Below are 18,696 nucleotides of genomic sequence, written 5' to 3' on the forward strand. Positions count from 1 at the left end.
AAAGCTGAAAGATTAAATGATTTTAAATGAGTAGATCGCGTTTATTAAACTTATCTCAAGGCATTGGTTTGATAATTTAAAAATGTCATTAGGTATTTCTAAGAAGTTATGTTAAGCAAAACAGTGATTATAAGTTGCAAATTAATCAAAATGTTCAATAATTTATTGAATCAGGCGTTACTTTGTGGAGGTCCATATCAATGAACTAAAAGAACAAAGAAAGCAAATAAATTATTATATATCATTAACATGTTCGATGTTTTTATAATAATCACAAAAATAAAACTATAGTGGTAAATAACCGTTCCAGACTGAATAACACTACTTATGGTGAAGCCTTTAAAAATTTCGTTCGATTACAATGTAGCAACTATTTAATAACGTGTGAAAGTGTCATGCATGTTGATTAAAGATAATTTGACTTTTGTAATTTAGGTATTTATGAAGTTAAGCTACTTCTGGATTTTCGTTTGTTTGTGTGTATTTTTTTAATGTAAATCTTAAACTGTCATTGACCTACGTTATCATTTAGTAATATGGCATATCAACAACATCAATTCAACAACAATTGAACATGATTACTATAATATTTTTATACATCTCCTTAAAATATAATAAATTATCATATTCAAAACCACCTTGCAACACAACAAATCTTATAATTATTAAAAGTCGATAGAAGTCAACGTAAGCCAAAAAAATACTTTTAGCTTCATCCCAACGTTCTCAACGCAAACGAGGCAAAAAACTGTTTACTCATATACTTTATCCCCAAGATATCCCTAGACAAACTAGACCTCTAGAAATCTAATTTAGCTGGTTTACTGAAGAAAAAATAATGTTGTGTGTTACTAAACTAGGTACGTATGCTAGAATGTAATTGTAGTCCCGTCTTAGTCTACGTCCTAGAGTAAGAGGGCTTAAAAGTCTTGAGAAAATGTCTTATGAAAACCGACATTGCTTCTGTATGTGTTTCATTGCCACCGATTTTTTTACGTCTCATTTACTTTTGAGAACAATAGTATCGGGTTGGACACCTTTCTACTGTCAAGAAGCACTCTTCTTTTCTAAAGTACTTGACAAGTTTAGTGTTAGTTGTTAGAATGTTTAATTACTAATTTTCTGCCTCAAATAAAAACTTGTTTTATAGGTGTTGTTTTCCTAGGGTTTGTTATCTTTATCATTATCTGTTCATTTTATTTACCAAACAATGGCTCCTTTGCCTTAGCCAAATTGATTTTACAATGAACAAATTACGTTATTACCTTATTTTACGTTACGACCTTTAAAATGTCCGTACGCTACCGTCGATCTTTATTATAGTTCTTCGCTTTATCCCGTGCGTCCCTTTCACGAATTTCGACTTTAAGCTATTGTATCATTGCCGTAGAAACCGCAAACGTAGGCTGTTAAATCTTTACCCGCACGTTCACAGAATTGCCCATAAAATACAGCCATATTGTAACTGTTTATTATTATGAGGTCTTGCTATAATAATCAATAAACAGAACATTAATGCTTAGATGTAATCGAGGAATATTGCTAAACAAAGATATTACACGGCATTGGTTAAGTTCGGTACTATATGTCTCATACACATCGCTTACTCTGTGGGACTATTTACACCTGACGAATTGCGACAGGCATGATGTATTTATATATGGATACCTTCCTTCCGCGATGTGCGTTCAGTTACTGCTAGGGCTACCATTTTAAAACTTAAAAAGTCCTGACAAATAGGCAAACATTAAAATAAATCCCCGTCATTTACAACACCCAGAGGCGCGCGAAGGGGCATGTGATTTCACATTTCAATAAAAAATCATATCTCTCTAAAATCAGGACACTTCTCGTAAAATGTGGACGAATGGTGACCCTTGTTGCCGGGAAATATACAATATCTTTGGTAGTGTACGAGTATCTTACTTGCGGATTTTCCTCAGGAGTGATTATTGTATTACCTACAGCGCAGTTAATATGGGTCAACATAAATATAAAAAAATCGTCATGTTTGCAGGTGCCTCAGGTATACATACAGAAAAGTACTTTAGGTACCACATGTGTGTGAAAAAGTTATTTTTAATTTTAATCCAAAACTTGTGTACCTACGAATTAATGTCTGAACAATGAGACTAAAGACTGCATATTGAATCACTGATTCTTGTTGGTTTTCCACTTTCCGCAATCGTATTGAAAATAACTTTTTCACTTCTCATGCTCGTTAAGTTGGTGTTTATGCTGGATCTAGGCGACATAAAATGACTTTTTATGCACTAGTGCATAAAATAAAATCTTCTTCTAAGACCAAGGTAATTAGGTGTCAACAGCCACAAAGAAGTTTCTTTATATATTTTTAATGCATTTTTAATTTATATAAAACTAAAAATCAATCAAATCAATCAAACCAATCAAAATAAATCACTTAAACTATAAAAAATATATTTATATAGTAATGCATGAAAAATAAAATTTACTTAGTGAGTGAACAATGGTTTTCACTGTTGCTATTTCATTTCCTCGCCATCGAAGTGAAAAGCAGAGTGTAAAACTCGAGCATTCAATCCATTTTCCCCTCGACGTATCAATCCACCCTCGCCGTACCGGCTCGGGTGGCTATATGAACGTCTTGGATAAAATGGCACGTTTTATGCTCTTATTGTATAATCTACTATTTCGTAACAGTCTTAGGTACAGCCGATAATCCAACTAAATTCTAGGTAACTACTGAGTATGTTGCATTAAAGTAATTGAAATGACTATATGCTATTAAAAAAATCCCTTCTAAAATGGATGTAGAGTATTTTTGCAGATTTTTAGCTTTATCTTAGCTGTAAATTAGTGGTATCAATATGGTAATATGTAAAACACAGATTTATATAGAACATTATTTATTATTGAGTTACAAAATAATCTTAATTAAATCGGTTTGGTCACCTGGTAACTAAACATTATCATTACAACCAACATAAACTTACAGACATTATTTTATAAATACGACAATGTACATTTTACATGAAAATTTTTGTATTTACAAAACATGAATTCAGGTTAAATCATCTAGCTCTGACGCGCACAATTCACACACAAGTACACGATAACCATTTACACCAATAAATAGAACAATATAAAATGGCTCGTACTCTATTTTAAATGTCGAACACAGGTTGCATATTCGGTGGGAGGAAGCGCGTCTCTGTAATGGATTTCCAACTGCTTCGATGCCCACCGAAATAGCATAGCAGAAGCATAATTACAATGCTACTAAACGTCTAAGGGTCAAACATTATTATTAAGTATCTATAAGAACTGATAAGTATTTGAGCCTTAGAAATGTTTGGTGTAAATTTGAACGGGGAGAAGATGACAGTTGAAACTTTTGTAGCGATCGAAAGGTGACCCAAATATGTTACAAAGCGTGTACCAATTTACTGCGAAAATATTTTATAATTTATCCACCTCCGTGTACTTAGTCTAATAAAAAATAGGTTGTTATGTTAAATATATTACAATAATCTCTCAGCGTTTGTTTATTATACAGTAAAATAAGAAAAAAAAAACAAATCAACCTTCACTAAAATCTTTAAACTCACAACCATATGGTAACTCGTTATTAGAAGGAGTTAGAAAGTATGGAAATACAAAATACTGTTTCTTAATAACTGGTCGGTACTGTTCTCTTATTTGAAAGTTCCTGTTGCGTCTTTCCATGGGGAGAGATCCACAGCTGGCAAGTGTTCACATGGCACTAGGTGGTTCCTAGGGAGAAAACAGATGGGAAATTAATGAATTCCTCGCCAATTAATTTGGGAAACAGAAAAGTTTTATTTGTCCTAGCAATTCGAATAAACGAGAATGAAATAGAAATTCATACCAATATTATAAATGCGAAAGTGTGTGTGTTTGTATGTTTGTCCGTCTTTCACGTTGAAACGGAGTGACGGATCGACGTGATTTTTGGCATAGAGATAGTTTATGGGCCAGAGAGTGACATAGGCTACTTTTTATCCTGGAAAAATGCACAGTTCCCGAGGGAACAGCGCGCGATAACCGAATTCCACGCGGGCGAAGCCGCGGGCAAAAGCTAATTACGATACAATATGTTAATTACTGGTAAGTATTACTTCATATTGTACTGGTATTTTATTTATTAGTATTTCTTCGCACGCGTGTCCAAACATAAGAAAAGGTAGTAAGGCAACGACATATTCTATTGTCTAGATTTAGGTAAAAGTCTGACTGCTGGTCATTGTGTTAGTAGTAGCGGCCATCTTAAATTTTATGTCATTAATAACATATAGAGGTAGCAGCAGGATATCATCTAATAGACTAACATATCGAGCAGTGGGACATTTACCTTAATTCTGAATTTGCTAGTTTTGATATGAGCCTTCTTTGCGTCTTTTAAGAAAAAAACGTGACGCAGCTTTTTAAATTTGCTGTCCGAGCGATACCCTTTGAGAGAAACGCCAGATAAATGAAAAATGTATTGCATTTCTTTTATCTTTAAGCGCTTTATTATGATGTGGCAGTAGTTGGTTCGCGGTTTATCTTGCCCCATTGTAGGATTAGCTATAAATAATTCTTCCCTTTCCAAACAAAAGTTGGAGCATTTATTTGGAACCTCGCAATAGATAGAACTGTTTCAATACGTTTATAAGAGCGGCTGCCCTGTATCACTATTCGCCTTATTTGACGTGAAACCTATTTATTACTTGGATACCGTGTGCTGAAATTCTTGATCTTTCACTAGACATAAAAGGCACCTCGCATAACTTTGCGAATTTTACAAATACCTATTCATCACTAGCGACACAATTTTTGCACTGTAAGCAGGAGAATATCGGCATCAAAAAAGGAAAACGGTTGGACGACCTTAATAAATTCTGGTAACCGTAGATCGTTTCAGATAGTAATGAGCAGAAAAACAGGGACCCAGCTGTGGGCCACGCAATGCGAGATATAAAACGGCCTAAACGGCATGGCCTCTTATTTAATTGTGACGACCCCGACGTAGATGAGGGTTAAATTGAAAATAACTGAAGATCTTTTTTTGATACCATGAGATAGATTAGGTAGAAATCAATAACAACAATATACAATAACTAATTCAGCTGCATGGCAAATTATCATTCATGCAACAGGGCAAACGAGTTTTGCTCGATGTTTATAAAATCGGAAAAACTAATTTTCCCAGAGATGAGATCTAACCAATTAGGGTTGCCATAAAAACGGGGGCGTCAACAAGGACAATTTAAACCAACGCATTTCACGTTAACGACGCCGTAGCGTGAAGATGTAGCCGTGGGAGTACACTTCAAACTAGGACATGTGCCGATTTACCGGAACGTATGGCAATCCTAAACAAGATCAACTTTCTACCAGACATTTTTGCAAAGTATAGGTATAATATTTAACCAGAAAAAATCCCAGCATCAATTAGTCATGCAGAATACTCTTATATTTCTTATCTAACAACTAGTTCAAAGTAAGAAAAGGCAAAGACATCCACCATCGTTCAGACTCTAATTTCCAAGGACACGCAATGCTTTATGTACAACCGTAGGTAACTGAACTATTCAGTTTAGTTTTCCCACTTTCATTCGAGTTTGCGTTTGAACTTCCACCTTTATTAAGTGATGGAGGAAGTTGAAAAGCAAACTGGGATACCTGAAGGATTACAAAGGGAAAACTCTGAGGGCTCGTCGCCTCCGTAAATTGGTAATAAACGGACAATTGTTGTTCCGGACTATTCCGATCCTTGCTTAATCCGAGACCTAAAAAGCAAACGAATAATTTAACTTACACAACTCGATTTAAGTAAGTTAGATTGGGATCGTAGCATAATAATATGATGGTAATAGGATACGCTCAAATAAATTTGGGGATTAATTTACTGGGTTATTCCAGCTATTTTGTACGAAAGATAAAAGCGCATGTTAAATAAAAAATATATCAAATTTCCCGAGTGGGATTAAATTTAAATGCTAGAAAAAAACTTTTCTCTTAATATTTTGTAGCTTTTTACTTTAAGCGTACCTAGTATGAAAAATATTTTACCTTCTGATTAATGACTGAGATTTCAAGAGACAAGAAGAAAGTACTGATTATTTAGTAAACTAAGTACTACTTGAAAATAGCATGGAATTTCTCTGAAATATTTTGTAATAAAATCTAAAGCTATACATCTGAATCCATACAACGCACCTTTAAAATTAAACTGAAATAATTCGAAATTTTCTCATTTTAAAATTCAACCGGATTGTGTTTTATTAAAAGTTTATTTGGGAAATGTGAATATATAAAATTGTTTCAGTTTCATTTTAAAGGTGCAACTAGTTTTTCTGGATATCATATTCAGCAGCGGCTTTACGTGTCGATAAGACGTGTCTACACTACAACGAAACAAATTTTATTGAATGGCAGCCGTGATTACATGTCCTAAATCCTAGAGGGCTCAATAAAAGTAGTACAACTGGAAATCTCTATAAAAATATTGTATTTGTGCTTTCAATGACAATGTAACTGTGACCAACTTAGTTATGTTCGTTTCGAACTACTAACATCGTTACTTATAGAAAGTTTATCATAAAGGGGTTTGTAAAAAAATTACGATAGCTATTTGTATAGGTAGAGTCATTCACGATGACGCGTGCCGTGGTGGCATTAATGTCTAATTTCGACAAAATCTGCACGCGTCTTCGTGGATGGCACTAGGTATAAACCATTCAATGCGTCCATAAAAAAAGTGTTTAGTGTGGGTAATTAATGACTTACTTAGTTTTTATTTAGATTGTTTGTAAATGAACGGAAGTAAAACATAACTTGATCTATACATATAATAAAGCTGAAGAGGGTCGAAAGTCTGTACATGGAAGATATTCGAAAAAAAGTTGGCTGGGGATACTTAGAATCGATAACAGAACACGTTCCAAAAGTTTTTAGAATTTTTGTCGTTTATCTGTTTATTTGACCACGCATCACGTGAAAACGGCTGAACGGATTTTCATGCAAGCTTTACTAATCTGGCGAGAAAATCCCCGGTTCAGGTTATATAGACTTTACAAATCCTACCCCTAAAAGAGGGGGGGGGGGCGGTAGCAGTAGCGGTAGGTTTGCACCTGAATCTTATGACGCTACTTAGGAAGGAGGTGCAGACTTATTTTCAAGTGTTGTACGACTATCGAGTACCCTGCTACACAAACAGATGGCGCTGATTTAGCCAAATTGACTAAGTTTAAAAGAAGGAGTACGGATATCAAGAAATTTAGGTAATTGATTAAATAATATAACAAATTTAAACGACAATAAATTAATTGACACACATTTCACAGTGCCATCTTATGGGGAACTATGAAACATCCATATTCATACGTATTGCCTCTTTTAAGCACTTAATAATTGTCACGAAGGTGAGTACTTAAAAAAAAACATTTTTCTCTTTCTTTCAAACGAAATTTCAAACGATTTCGGAATTGGGACTCGCATTTTTTAGGCGTTACCATGCCTTCCCGAAAAAAACGAATCTTTTGCGAAAGTCTCGCAGCGCATTAGGACTACCAGGGGCACGGCATGGTCTCAGGAATCTGAGGAAGACCGCGATGGGAGACTCAGTGGCGCTTTAGCCAGGCAGGCCGCTTCGCTTTCAGCTGAAACGGCAAGCCAGCGCGAGGCTGGGTTGCGATGCAATCCAATCTTTGGGATCACTCGATGTAGGAAAATAGTAAGCGAAAAATAAAAATCTTATTTCTTGAGCAATTTAGATGTGAAACTTATTGATCATGATCAGATTTTTCAGTTGATTGTTTAGCTGTAGTTTGAAAATTCCACGAAACGGCCAATGAGGGACATTAACTTCATTCCTATCGAGTATTGTGTAAATATAAAAATCTACGCAGACGAAGTCGCGGGCAAAAGCTAGTTTACAATAAAGTATTAAAAAACTCCTACGCGTTTTACCCTGGTACTAGGTAAACAGTTGTGCGTTGATAAATAAAAGCTTTAAAACCTTTTAATTTTAATTTTTTCTGTACCTATACCTTGTAATATTTATCAATCTCTGCATTATGCTTCAAACGAATACCATCGTAAACAGTAAAGGTTTACCGTATTTTTGTACTTCACATAGATTTTTTATTCCACCATAAAGTTTAAGCTGCTACATTAAACGTTAAATTGTATTACGCATTCAGTTTATTTCAAATTGTTGGTATTATTTTAAGGTCGAAAGATTTAATGGCAAATCAATTTGATTTTGCTAGACCAAATTATAGTTTCTTACTTTTACTTTTTATATAGGAGTCGTGCTGAAAAATGCGCTTAGTATTGTATAAACCACGAGTAATTCTTTTTAAAGCAAGACAAAGCTTTTCAAAGTTTTATCAATTTATCGTGACCCACTACTGGAGTTGACAAGACGACCTGATTTCACTAGGATTCGCAAACAGAATACTAGTTTAATGCTTAGCTTAATGCGGTTCCACAGAGTTTCCAGACTGATCGAATAAATCGACTGTCCAACACACCTGGTAATATAGCCCGGTGGGAATCGAGTTGTTATGTCGCCTCGCCACGGCTAAATAAAACTAAACTGTTCCCTGTCACTTGTGCTGGTTATGCAGGTTTGAAACTACGAATACAAGCCAGAGAAACTTACCCGCTCTTGATTTGCTCAAAGGCCTTGGGTTGCATGATATGAATCCCGTCAGCATTGTCGCAAAGCACTCGTGCCATCGAAGCTCCGCGACGAATGGCCTCCAGTTGATCTGTGAGAAAAATATCATTTTAATATTATACACAGTGTATAAGCTGTATGTAAAGTTTTTTTTTAAACCCAACACAGCACGCTACTGCCAAAATGACGCGCATTGCTTGTAGCACGTCAGTTTGCGCGCCTGTGACCTGTGGTACATTTCAGCATACAATCGGTCACTAGATAATCCTCATTTACTGTCAGTTCTTTTACAAATGCAGCCTTTGGATCACGTACAGTACACGCAGCGGTCTAAAACGCCCTACGAATGAAATTATTTCTTTCGTGTCGCTTCATTACTGTATTATACTGTAATGATTTCAGTATTCTTTTGGGATTTCCGCTAATATGTAGCACATTTGAAATGTTAGAGAAATCTCATATCAATGGTTGTTTTCATTCATCAATCGGCAGAGAACTGCAGCGCTGAACAGCATAGTGAAGGTATTAAATGCAAAAATAGATGGGCCAATATAGAATCACTAGAACAAACTGCATTCTGCGTTTATGCAGTGACGTGGGCGTGAGTCTTGTTTACAAATTATTTTAAACTAACAAATTATCAAGATTGGTTTTTTGGAATCTTTTTGTAATTTTTTATTTCAATTCCAAATTTTTACTATTACAAAAAAAAAAGAAAAAATTTGGAATCGAAATAAAAAATACAAAAAGATTCCAAAAAACCAATCTTAATTTGATTGCTTAGTAACGATATCTCTTGTCCGGGTGAGCGGTTAGTTCCAATGGAGTGCCGAAAAAAAGTTTCTCGATGAGGGCTACGGCATAGATGTCGCTAGCGTCACTGCTTAAGTGACTAAGTAAGAAACAAACAAGCTGAGATATGAGGTACATAGGGGAAAATTCGTGTCGGTACCGTTGACCATCAGTGGTGTAGCGGTATAGCACGCGGTACGGATTACCGAGGACCTGGGTTCGATTCCCAGTGATGGTCTTATTTTTCTGTTTTTTCTGTGCATCTATATTTCAGTTTGTATTTTCAATTTAACAAATTATCACTTGGGTTTGGTGATAGCACCAGTCATGGGCAAGAACCGATAATCAATTTTTCTTTTTACAATTCTTTTAAGAAACGAACCCTACGTTTTTAAGACGAACAAACTGATTTTTTTATGTAATTTGGACATGTATTGTAACTGCAAACACAATGTACATTGTTATTTGAAATAAATTGAATTGAATTGAGTATCATACTCGCAACTAAATGGTGAGCTACACTATAAGGCATTGAATCCTTGTTGCCCATTACTGGGTTACTGTGTCGTTCTCTGTGTTAACATGTCATGATTGGGGCTGTCATCCTAGTAAGTTCTTACTCACACATATGTATCAGTCATGACATTATTTGCGTTATTGCAATTATTATTTTGAAAATATGTATTATTTCTCATCTAAGCAGTTTTCAATAAAAGTGTGGTTGCTGCTATGTTTAGCTTTCGCTGTGCCACAACTCCAATGAATTTACATCTATATCGAACGCTGCTAACTCATTTTGTAAGTCTAATGAAAAACAGACTGCGAACGATGTCAGAGCTGTTTTCGTAATTAGTCGACCGGAATTCAAGTGTTTTAATTTAAAGACATTTTGACCTGTGACAAGATATAACTTTTAATTGGAAAGAATTCTAGACAGATCAATGAAAGTAATAAGATCACAGACGAAGCAATGTGAAATTATTCAACGAAATGAGCGAATCACCACGGTGGCATTAAACTTAATGCAACGAAAACAACTAACTCAACCTTTAACAATTGAACTTTTTGCTTATTAAATGTTATTTAATAATATGATTTATTTAATTGTTAAGTAATTGTTAAATATATTTAAATGAAAATGCCGATGAGGTTGATTATTTCAATTGAAACTCGAGTCTTTTTCATAGATTCGAAATGATTTACCTACCATCACTAGAAGAGTGTTAAATAAATCACAGCAAAATAATGGAAGGTAAGATCGTTTTGAAGTTTGCTGGTAGAAAATAATATAAGAACAAAATGTTTTAAAATTAATTAAAAATATTTAAACAGATGGTTAAATTAGCGTGAATAAAGTATCACATGGAGTAAATATTTTTCAGATTTTTTTAAAAAGGATGCAGTGAATGGTGAAGTTCAGAATAGCAATTACAAATAAAATGACAGATCATGATAAAAAAATTCAAGCCAAAAAAACATAAGGGCACGGAATAGTCTCTTATCCTGCCACGGTCTTGAACATCCTATTTTAATTATTACTATATAATATAACTCGACTTTTACTTTGTATGTCCTGAGTCGTCTACGAATACTTAAGTCTTAATAATACAACAGCTTTATACAAAGACTAGTGTTGAGTGTTAGAAAGTGCTATATACATTGCTTTTAAATTGATGTAAAATAATTTTATGGAACAAAGAAATATTAATGCTTGACAACGTTCCCTTTTGTGCTGGACAGTTTGATTTTATAGTAAACAAAAATAACCCTTATACTCTAAAAGATAAGTTAGTCTGTAAGTTAGCAGTGCCTCTTCTTGACGCATGATCGAATAAGTTTTTGTTGTATTCTATCAAAGCGAAATTGATAGAAACTTCCCTTGCCGAAAAATACGAACCAATTAATCTCAGAAACCTTACAAAAGGCACAATTAATTGAATCACATACAGGATGGAATATTTCGTACATAAAGAATCATCGTGAAATTTACTATGACAAGTTTCAGTTTCCTCAGCTATAATTATTATATTATTTTACCATATAGTCGAGTGGTTTACAAGTTTGCGCCTACTTAACCTCTTTAATTGGTATGTTAATTCTGATCTTCTGCGAAATCCTTAGCACGGGTGCTGTTCATTAATTAAAATAAACGTTCATTTTCTTGTTAAGTCTTCATTAATAAAAGCAATAATAATAAAGACAAATTGATTTCAAGCTCAAGGGGTTACAGACTCGTTGGGGCTGGGATTGTATCTAGGCGGGTTCTTTGTCAAGCAACCGCAAAATAGACATCAACCCGATTCAATCCTTTAATGTAATACTATGAGTTTGGACCTTCCGTGGTCCCTCAGGCTATGTAATAAACTAGAAGCCGCGTTACTATCTCCGCGAATCAATACGAAAAACGCGTCGGGATATTTTCAGTCTATTAGTAATGTCGTTCGCTGTAAGTTGCAACACGACCGAATTGTTAAAGATTTCGACATTATTGTGTCGTATTTTGAATTTGGGATACATTTACTCATAGGGGGATTGTTTGTCAAATCTTTATATTATTATTAATTGAATGATTCAGGTGTTACTTATAAGATTAGATAAAAATGAAGATAAGATAAATATTGAATATTTGCTCATATATGAGTAATAGTTAAATTCATCAGCTGGTACACATAAAGAGAAAATAAGTTATACATACATGTTTTACCTTGCAGCGTACAAATTGTTTATTGCAGTAAGTGCTAATAAAAATGAAATAAAAAAATCCATACCATACTGTACTTGAGTCTACTAAAAAACAAAAACCTAATAAAATGTGAAAAGCAGTATATTAATGTACATTCCATAAAAATAATAATAATTCCTTAAAATTTAAATCCAAAAGAAAATCAAATTAAAATCAAAATTTAAGATTTAAAATTAAAATTAAAACATGCATTATTACATTTATTAACAATTATCATTTAAAAAGTCATTAACTGAATATTAGCGTTTCCCTACGAGCAGTATATGTAGATTGTACAACAAGACCATAAAACAAGCCATTTTACAAAATGACTCGGAAAATGCCATTTTGGAAAATGGTTTATAGCTCGAGTTTTACACTCTGCTTTTCACTTCGATGGCGAAGAAATGAAATATATCAACAGTGCAAATAATTGTTCACTTACTGTAAAGGTACCTTTTATAGTCCATGCATCATTATAATTATACATTTTTAGTTTTATTCGTCTATTTTGATTGATTTGATTGATTTTTAGTTTTATATAAATTAAAAATTATTCAAAAATATATGTAGAAACTTCTTTGTTTGTGGCTGTTTAGTCGAAGATTTTATTTTATGCACTAGAGCAAAAAAGTCATTTTATGTCGCCTAGATTCAGCATAAACACGAACTTGACGCGCATGAGTAGTGAAAAATATTTTTGTTTGAATCCACTTTTGTCACTGTCCCTTATATCTTTCGGAATCACATTATAGATGACAGGGCCGTGCCAAATATGCTTTTTCTTAGTAGTGCAGTAGCCCCCTGAGAAGACCCATATCACTGTACTACGTCTCTGCTACTTTTGCAGCGTAAAAGTAAGTGAAAAATAAATAGTAGATTGTGCAACAAGAGCAAAAAACGAGCCATTTTACCCAGAACGTTCAAACTACAGCGACCCGAGCCCATACGGCTAGGGTGGATAGACACATCGAGGGGAAAATGGGTTTAATTTTAATTCTAAAGTTTAACACTTTTAGAGGAGATGAAATGAGCAACAGTGGAAACAATAATTGTTCACTTACGAAGTAAGTACCTTTTATTTTTTATGCATTGCTATGTAGTTATTAATTTTTAGTTTGATTGATTTATTTTGATCGATCTGATTGAATTTTAGTTTTATATAATTTAAAAATTATATAAGAAATATAAAGAAACTTTTTTGTTTGTGGCTGTCGACACCTGGTTGCCTTGATCTCCGAAAAAGATTATTTTTTTGCACTAGAGCATAAAAAATAGTTTTATGTCGCCTAGATAAATATGAAATTTACGAGCATGAGAAGTGAAAATATTGAAGTTCCTTAAATTTTTATTTTTGTGTGTATGTACGAGTACCTGTATGATATTAGCTTCAATTTATAGACGCAAGCGAAAACGCTATCAAAGCGCGGTTGCAAAGGTGCCGCGCCTTGTACATTGGCTAGTGAGTCGTAAACCAACTGTCAGTAAGCCCCGACTTAGTGGTTGACTTTAACTCTAATAATAATACCCGAGATAAAGTCAATATTATTTCTGTAAAGGTGCTCAAAACCATTCCAGGAAGTATTTGTGTCGGTTTTGTTTTCTTAGTGAGTTCGGGTTATATAGGTTTAAAGACTTTATTATTCATAAAGAACAATGTTCACTTACAATGAGCTTAAAATTAGACAAATAATATCTTTAGTAAGATTAATTATTTTCATACGAAAGTACTTGCTTAGATTTCAAGTTTTAAGTAAAAAAATGTTTCATCGTAAACCGAAACTACTTAATAATGACCAGGGATTAGACTCTCGCTCCGAGTCGTTCTTGATGCAAAGTCTATATCGCCGTTCTATCGGCAAGCGTGTTGGGCACCTTTGCGCCAGGAACGATTCTACGCGGTTTTTTTTTATAATATAAAAATATTATTTAGGTTAGCTAGTACATTTATTATTTAGTAGTATTTAGCTCTTAGGTATAATAATATGTATGTATTTTCTATAAGTTTATATTCTTAAATAAATCATTTTCTCTTCATAATAAAATCAAATTAGCATATTATTATAAAAAAATTGCGAGATTGTGTTGTTTGTGATATTAAAACGTAACTAGGTATAATCTGCTTCATATATTGGAATCATTATTTTGGAGTTATGTATACTAATTTTCGAAACAGAAATGATATATTATGTATTAAAATCAGCAAAATGCGAGAGTGCGAGTTAGTGATAAGGTTCGTAGGTAGACCTTGAGCACAGAAACCTCTTAATCTCGGAATCTTTATAATATTCCGGCCAGAGCCATATTTCGGAGTTTTCATACAAGCCTGAGCTTTATTCTAAAATTTTATGGTGTAAAAAAACATGACAGTCTCTTGGTAAAAGATACCGGAAAACTTAAGACTCGCAAAATATCGTAAAAGCTAACTTTGTAATGGTTCTGTAATCGTAAGAAACTTTGACATAAATCTACTTGTACCTACGAAAAGCACAAACTTATTATGCGGTCCAATTTCCATACAGAAATTCTGTCCATCGCATGGAATTCAAACTTTCAAGAACTTTCTAAGTTTAATACCTACTTCCGCGCTATGAACTAAATTGTCAAAAAATTTAATTGTGATAACTGATGACTTAACTTATGATAAGCTCACGAAAACATCCATTCTTAGACTCTTTGTGCCCGTCTGCTGGAAAAAGACTTACTTGTTACGCCTCTTTAGCGTCCTGTTTATCAAATCCATTCAATGAATAAACATTAAACTGACCTCGTGCATTATGGTGGTTTAAAGGGACATCTTTCAAATGACTTTGAAGCCATAGCATAATTTGATTTGAATTAATTCTATCAGTGTCAATGGGAAGTATTTTAACAAATCGGATTTGAGACTTCAAGGGTGTAATTAAGTACCTAACTTTTGCATAAATCTCTTTAATCTGTCATCTCCCAGGATAACAGGATCAAAGGAATTTGGGCACAAATTTGTGCCTCTGGGAGAGGACAGGTTAAACTGAGTATCTAAGCGAAGATAATCCCTTCAATTAAACTTTACTGAGAAGTCCACCTTGATTGTCTGTAGACATCTTGTTATTGCTAATAGGGTTGGATCGTCTTGTTTAGATTCCTAATATATTTAGATGTCTGCGTTGATTAACTCGGGTAACGAAGTTCCCTTAGAGTGTAAAAAGCTGTTACTCTGGTTTTTTGTAAGAATGCACGAGTAAAGGTCACAATCATACAAAAGGGACCTAGTTGGGGCTTGATTATTTCGCTTTGTCTGGCACAATCAGAATCAGACTACGCGAGACTTGAAAAACTTTCAGATTAGTTTTAAAGCTTCTCACAAAATAGAAGGGCTGCGGTTTCTGGAGGAACTATGAGAACTCAGCCGACAGTATTTGTAACCAATTTTGGGCAGAAAAATCAATGCAAGAAATAATAACTCAAGACTTACTGTTACATTGAATTTTGACTTTAAATATATCTGTACAATTTTGAAATATAAATGCCCACCAGGCCTCAGCTATCGTGTCTTATTACGATGTTCTTATAAAGTTTAAATTACTTAGTTCTTAAATTTTGTGACAATTGGCAGTCCACTAAAACTAGGGGTACGAACAAATAATAAGTCAGGAATTGTAACTGCGCTATAAGCATGCATACCGTGTCCTAAGCGTGCCTGCGCTAAAGTGCGCACGCGCGTCATTTAATTTTGACTGACCTTTTTTTTGCAAGTGAGCACACGTCAAATTTTCGAATTTTAGATTGTGAACAGCTCTAAATTATCATGCCAACGTGTGTTATGAAGTGGTGCAGGAACAATGCAAAATTAAAATGTCGAGGAATCACTTTCCACTTGTAAGTAGTCGTAAAATTATATTGTATTTCGATCCAATTTATGAAAAGTATAAACAAAGACGCCATTTATCCGACTACAGACGTACAATGATGTGAAGACCTAGAACCTAAAAGCAGTAACTATTCGCGCATTAATCGATTTTTAAAATGACAAATTTTCCACCATATCTAGTTTATGCTTCTACAGATTATGAGATTACACACATGTTTCAATCAAGAGATAACGTCCGATTTTGACGAAAATTTTTTCAAATGAAAAATAAATATTGAAATCAAGTGAATTTCGGTGAAAAAAGTTATTAGACATCTAGTTAAAAGACACAAATTATAGATAAATGTGTTATTAATTTGATCCAGTGAGTGTTTATACAAGAATTTTGATGAAATCGGTTTGTTTACACTTTTAAGAAATTGGATAGGCATAACGTATAGATTTATATTCAAAAATGTTCAAATACATTATCAGTTTGAGATGGTCAGTATTATTAGTATATTAAATGACAGTTTAATCACCCCTCTTCTCTTCATACTTTCTTTTTTCCTGTATCGTCCAAACAATAGGTACTCTATATTTTCACAATTTTTTGTGTGAATAATATAAGATACAATAGTTTAATGTCAACTGCTCATCACCTTTTACGAAAGATTGCTTTTCCGATGCAGAGACGTGCATTATTCAAGAGTCCTGGTGCTGGTGTTAAAATAATTGAAATTGAATCCGTGAAATACTTGTTATTGAGTACTACCTAACTCCGGTGGTCAACTGTGGTCTTCACTTGCCTTTATCATTAGTTCCACTTCATCAAATGATGTTCAAGAGCAAATGCACGACTACTAAATATCCAAATTACCATAGGTGTCCCTACAATATTTGAAGAGTTCCCTCGATTTCCTTAGGATCCAATCAACAGGTCCTGATTTGTGCCTATGGGACTTAATTAGAGGCATTTCTAAACAAACGAAAAAAATATATTTTTTTCAAATCGGTTCATAAATGACGGAGTTCTGAGGTAGCAGCCAAAAAAATACAACCGAATTTGATAACCTCCTCCTTTTCCTTTAAGTCGTTTAAAAAAAAAGCTGTCATTATCAATATATGACAAGTCATTGAAACGTTACATGTTAGAAGTAATCCGTCTGAACGCCAGTTGTTTATGTAGTTTGTGCATCTGACATTGCATCACGCGAGCCAATCAATCCCTGCTTTTTTTCTGAATTTTAACCAATCAACAAGCACGTCTATTTGCAACCTGGAAATTGATTCGTATTTGAATCATAAGTCGTTTTGGTTTTTGGTATGACCACTTTTTGTGTGGAATTTGTTCTGAGTTATACTTCGTGACTTATTATTTATTCGTAGATGTAGGTACCAGGTTTTCAAACGTTTACTATGAAGTGTTCTATACAGATTGTTTTAACTGTTTTACCTGGTGTGAAAGCAGTGTCGGGGTCAGCTCCATTCTCGTAGAAGAAACGGTCGGCGACTCGCGTCCGGTAGAACTGCTCGGTGAGGATGCATAGGAAGGTTGGTCCGGCTTGAGCTCCAGGCACGTTATTTTCCAAGGAGCCAGCTACCACCAGATCCACGTCCTCGGGGGTCGCGTACAAATGCTGGAGGACTTTCACGTTCTGCAAAACAATGGTCAATGATTTAGTACGACTTTACCCACACAAGTATATAAGTACAAAGACTATTAACCTTGGAAAGATATTAACTAACTCTGAAGGGTTTCTAGTACGTGTAATGAGGGTTTTTGGAGAGACGAAATATCGTTAGATGGCGTTAGTATCGTGAGGTCCGATTGACATTTGCGTCATGTTTTTCATTGGTTATATAACTAAATGAGCCAATGGCAAGCAAGACTGAAACGTCAAACGGACGCCGCCATCCAGCGATATTTAACCTGTCGGAAAACCTTCATTATCAGCTTATAATTAATATCTGGGTGACCGAGCTTCGCTCGGGCTAAAACTCTGTACCAAGCGTTTTCCCAGAGATAAGACCAAGCTAGATCGATTTTTCATCCCCGAAAACCCCTACATATTGGTATCGATATGGAAATCGTGAGCCGTTTCCGAAATCCCGGAAATATATATTTACAAGAATTGCTCGTTTAAAGGTATTAGTACCTGGGCGACCGAGCTTTGCTCGGGCTAAAACTCGATACAAAGCTTTTTCCCAGAGATGAGATCAAGCTAGATCGATTTATCATCCCTGAAACCCCCATATACCAAATTTCATCGAAATCGTTGGAGCCGTTTTCGAGATCCCGGAAATATATATATTTCTTAGTTGACTACGAAACCCTTAATAGGCTTAAGCGATTCGATTGTATAAAGAGTGAATTTAAAATGAGAAGTAAATAATCTATTATTATATCTAATCAATCTATCTATATAATACAGTTTCGCCATGTCTTTCCGTCTGGCTGTCTGTCTGTCCGTCCGCGGCTAAGCTCAGAAACCGTTAGTACTAGAAAGCTGTAATTAGGCATGAATATACAGTTCAGTCATGCCGACCAAGTGGTAAAATAAAGTATTGGGAATAAAGTATTAAAATAAAGTATTTGAGAATTATTAGTAGTTTAAGTAAGAGTAAGTAGCAACCTAAGGTATGAAACATACTTACTAAAACTTGGAAGATTCCGTACAC

The 18,696-nt window shown here is 34.4% G+C and overlaps 1 protein-coding gene across 3 annotated transcripts in view; it reads right to left on the reverse strand.

Annotated features, from left to right (window-relative positions):
• Positions 1-2,899: 2,899 nt before the first annotated feature.
• The window catches only part of Pxd (Peroxidase), a 141,826-nt gene continuing 126,029 nt past the window's right edge, over positions 2,900-18,696 (reverse strand). For all 3 annotated transcript variants that reach the window (XM_074096234.1, XM_074096232.1, XM_074096233.1), the window contains 3 exons: positions 17,471-17,672; positions 8,654-8,762; positions 2,900-3,756 (listed from right to left, as the gene is read on the reverse strand). In XM_074096234.1, the coding sequence (XP_073952335.1) occupies positions 3,678-3,756; positions 8,654-8,762; positions 17,471-17,672 (390 nt within the window). In that variant the 3' untranslated portion in view covers positions 2,900-3,677. The remainder of the gene's footprint in view (positions 3,757-8,653; positions 8,763-17,470; positions 17,673-18,696) is intronic.

This window comes from Choristoneura fumiferana, chromosome 13, assembly GCF_025370935.1.
Source record: "Choristoneura fumiferana chromosome 13, NRCan_CFum_1, whole genome shotgun sequence".
Lineage (NCBI taxonomy): Eukaryota > Metazoa > Arthropoda > Insecta > Lepidoptera > Tortricidae > Choristoneura > Choristoneura fumiferana.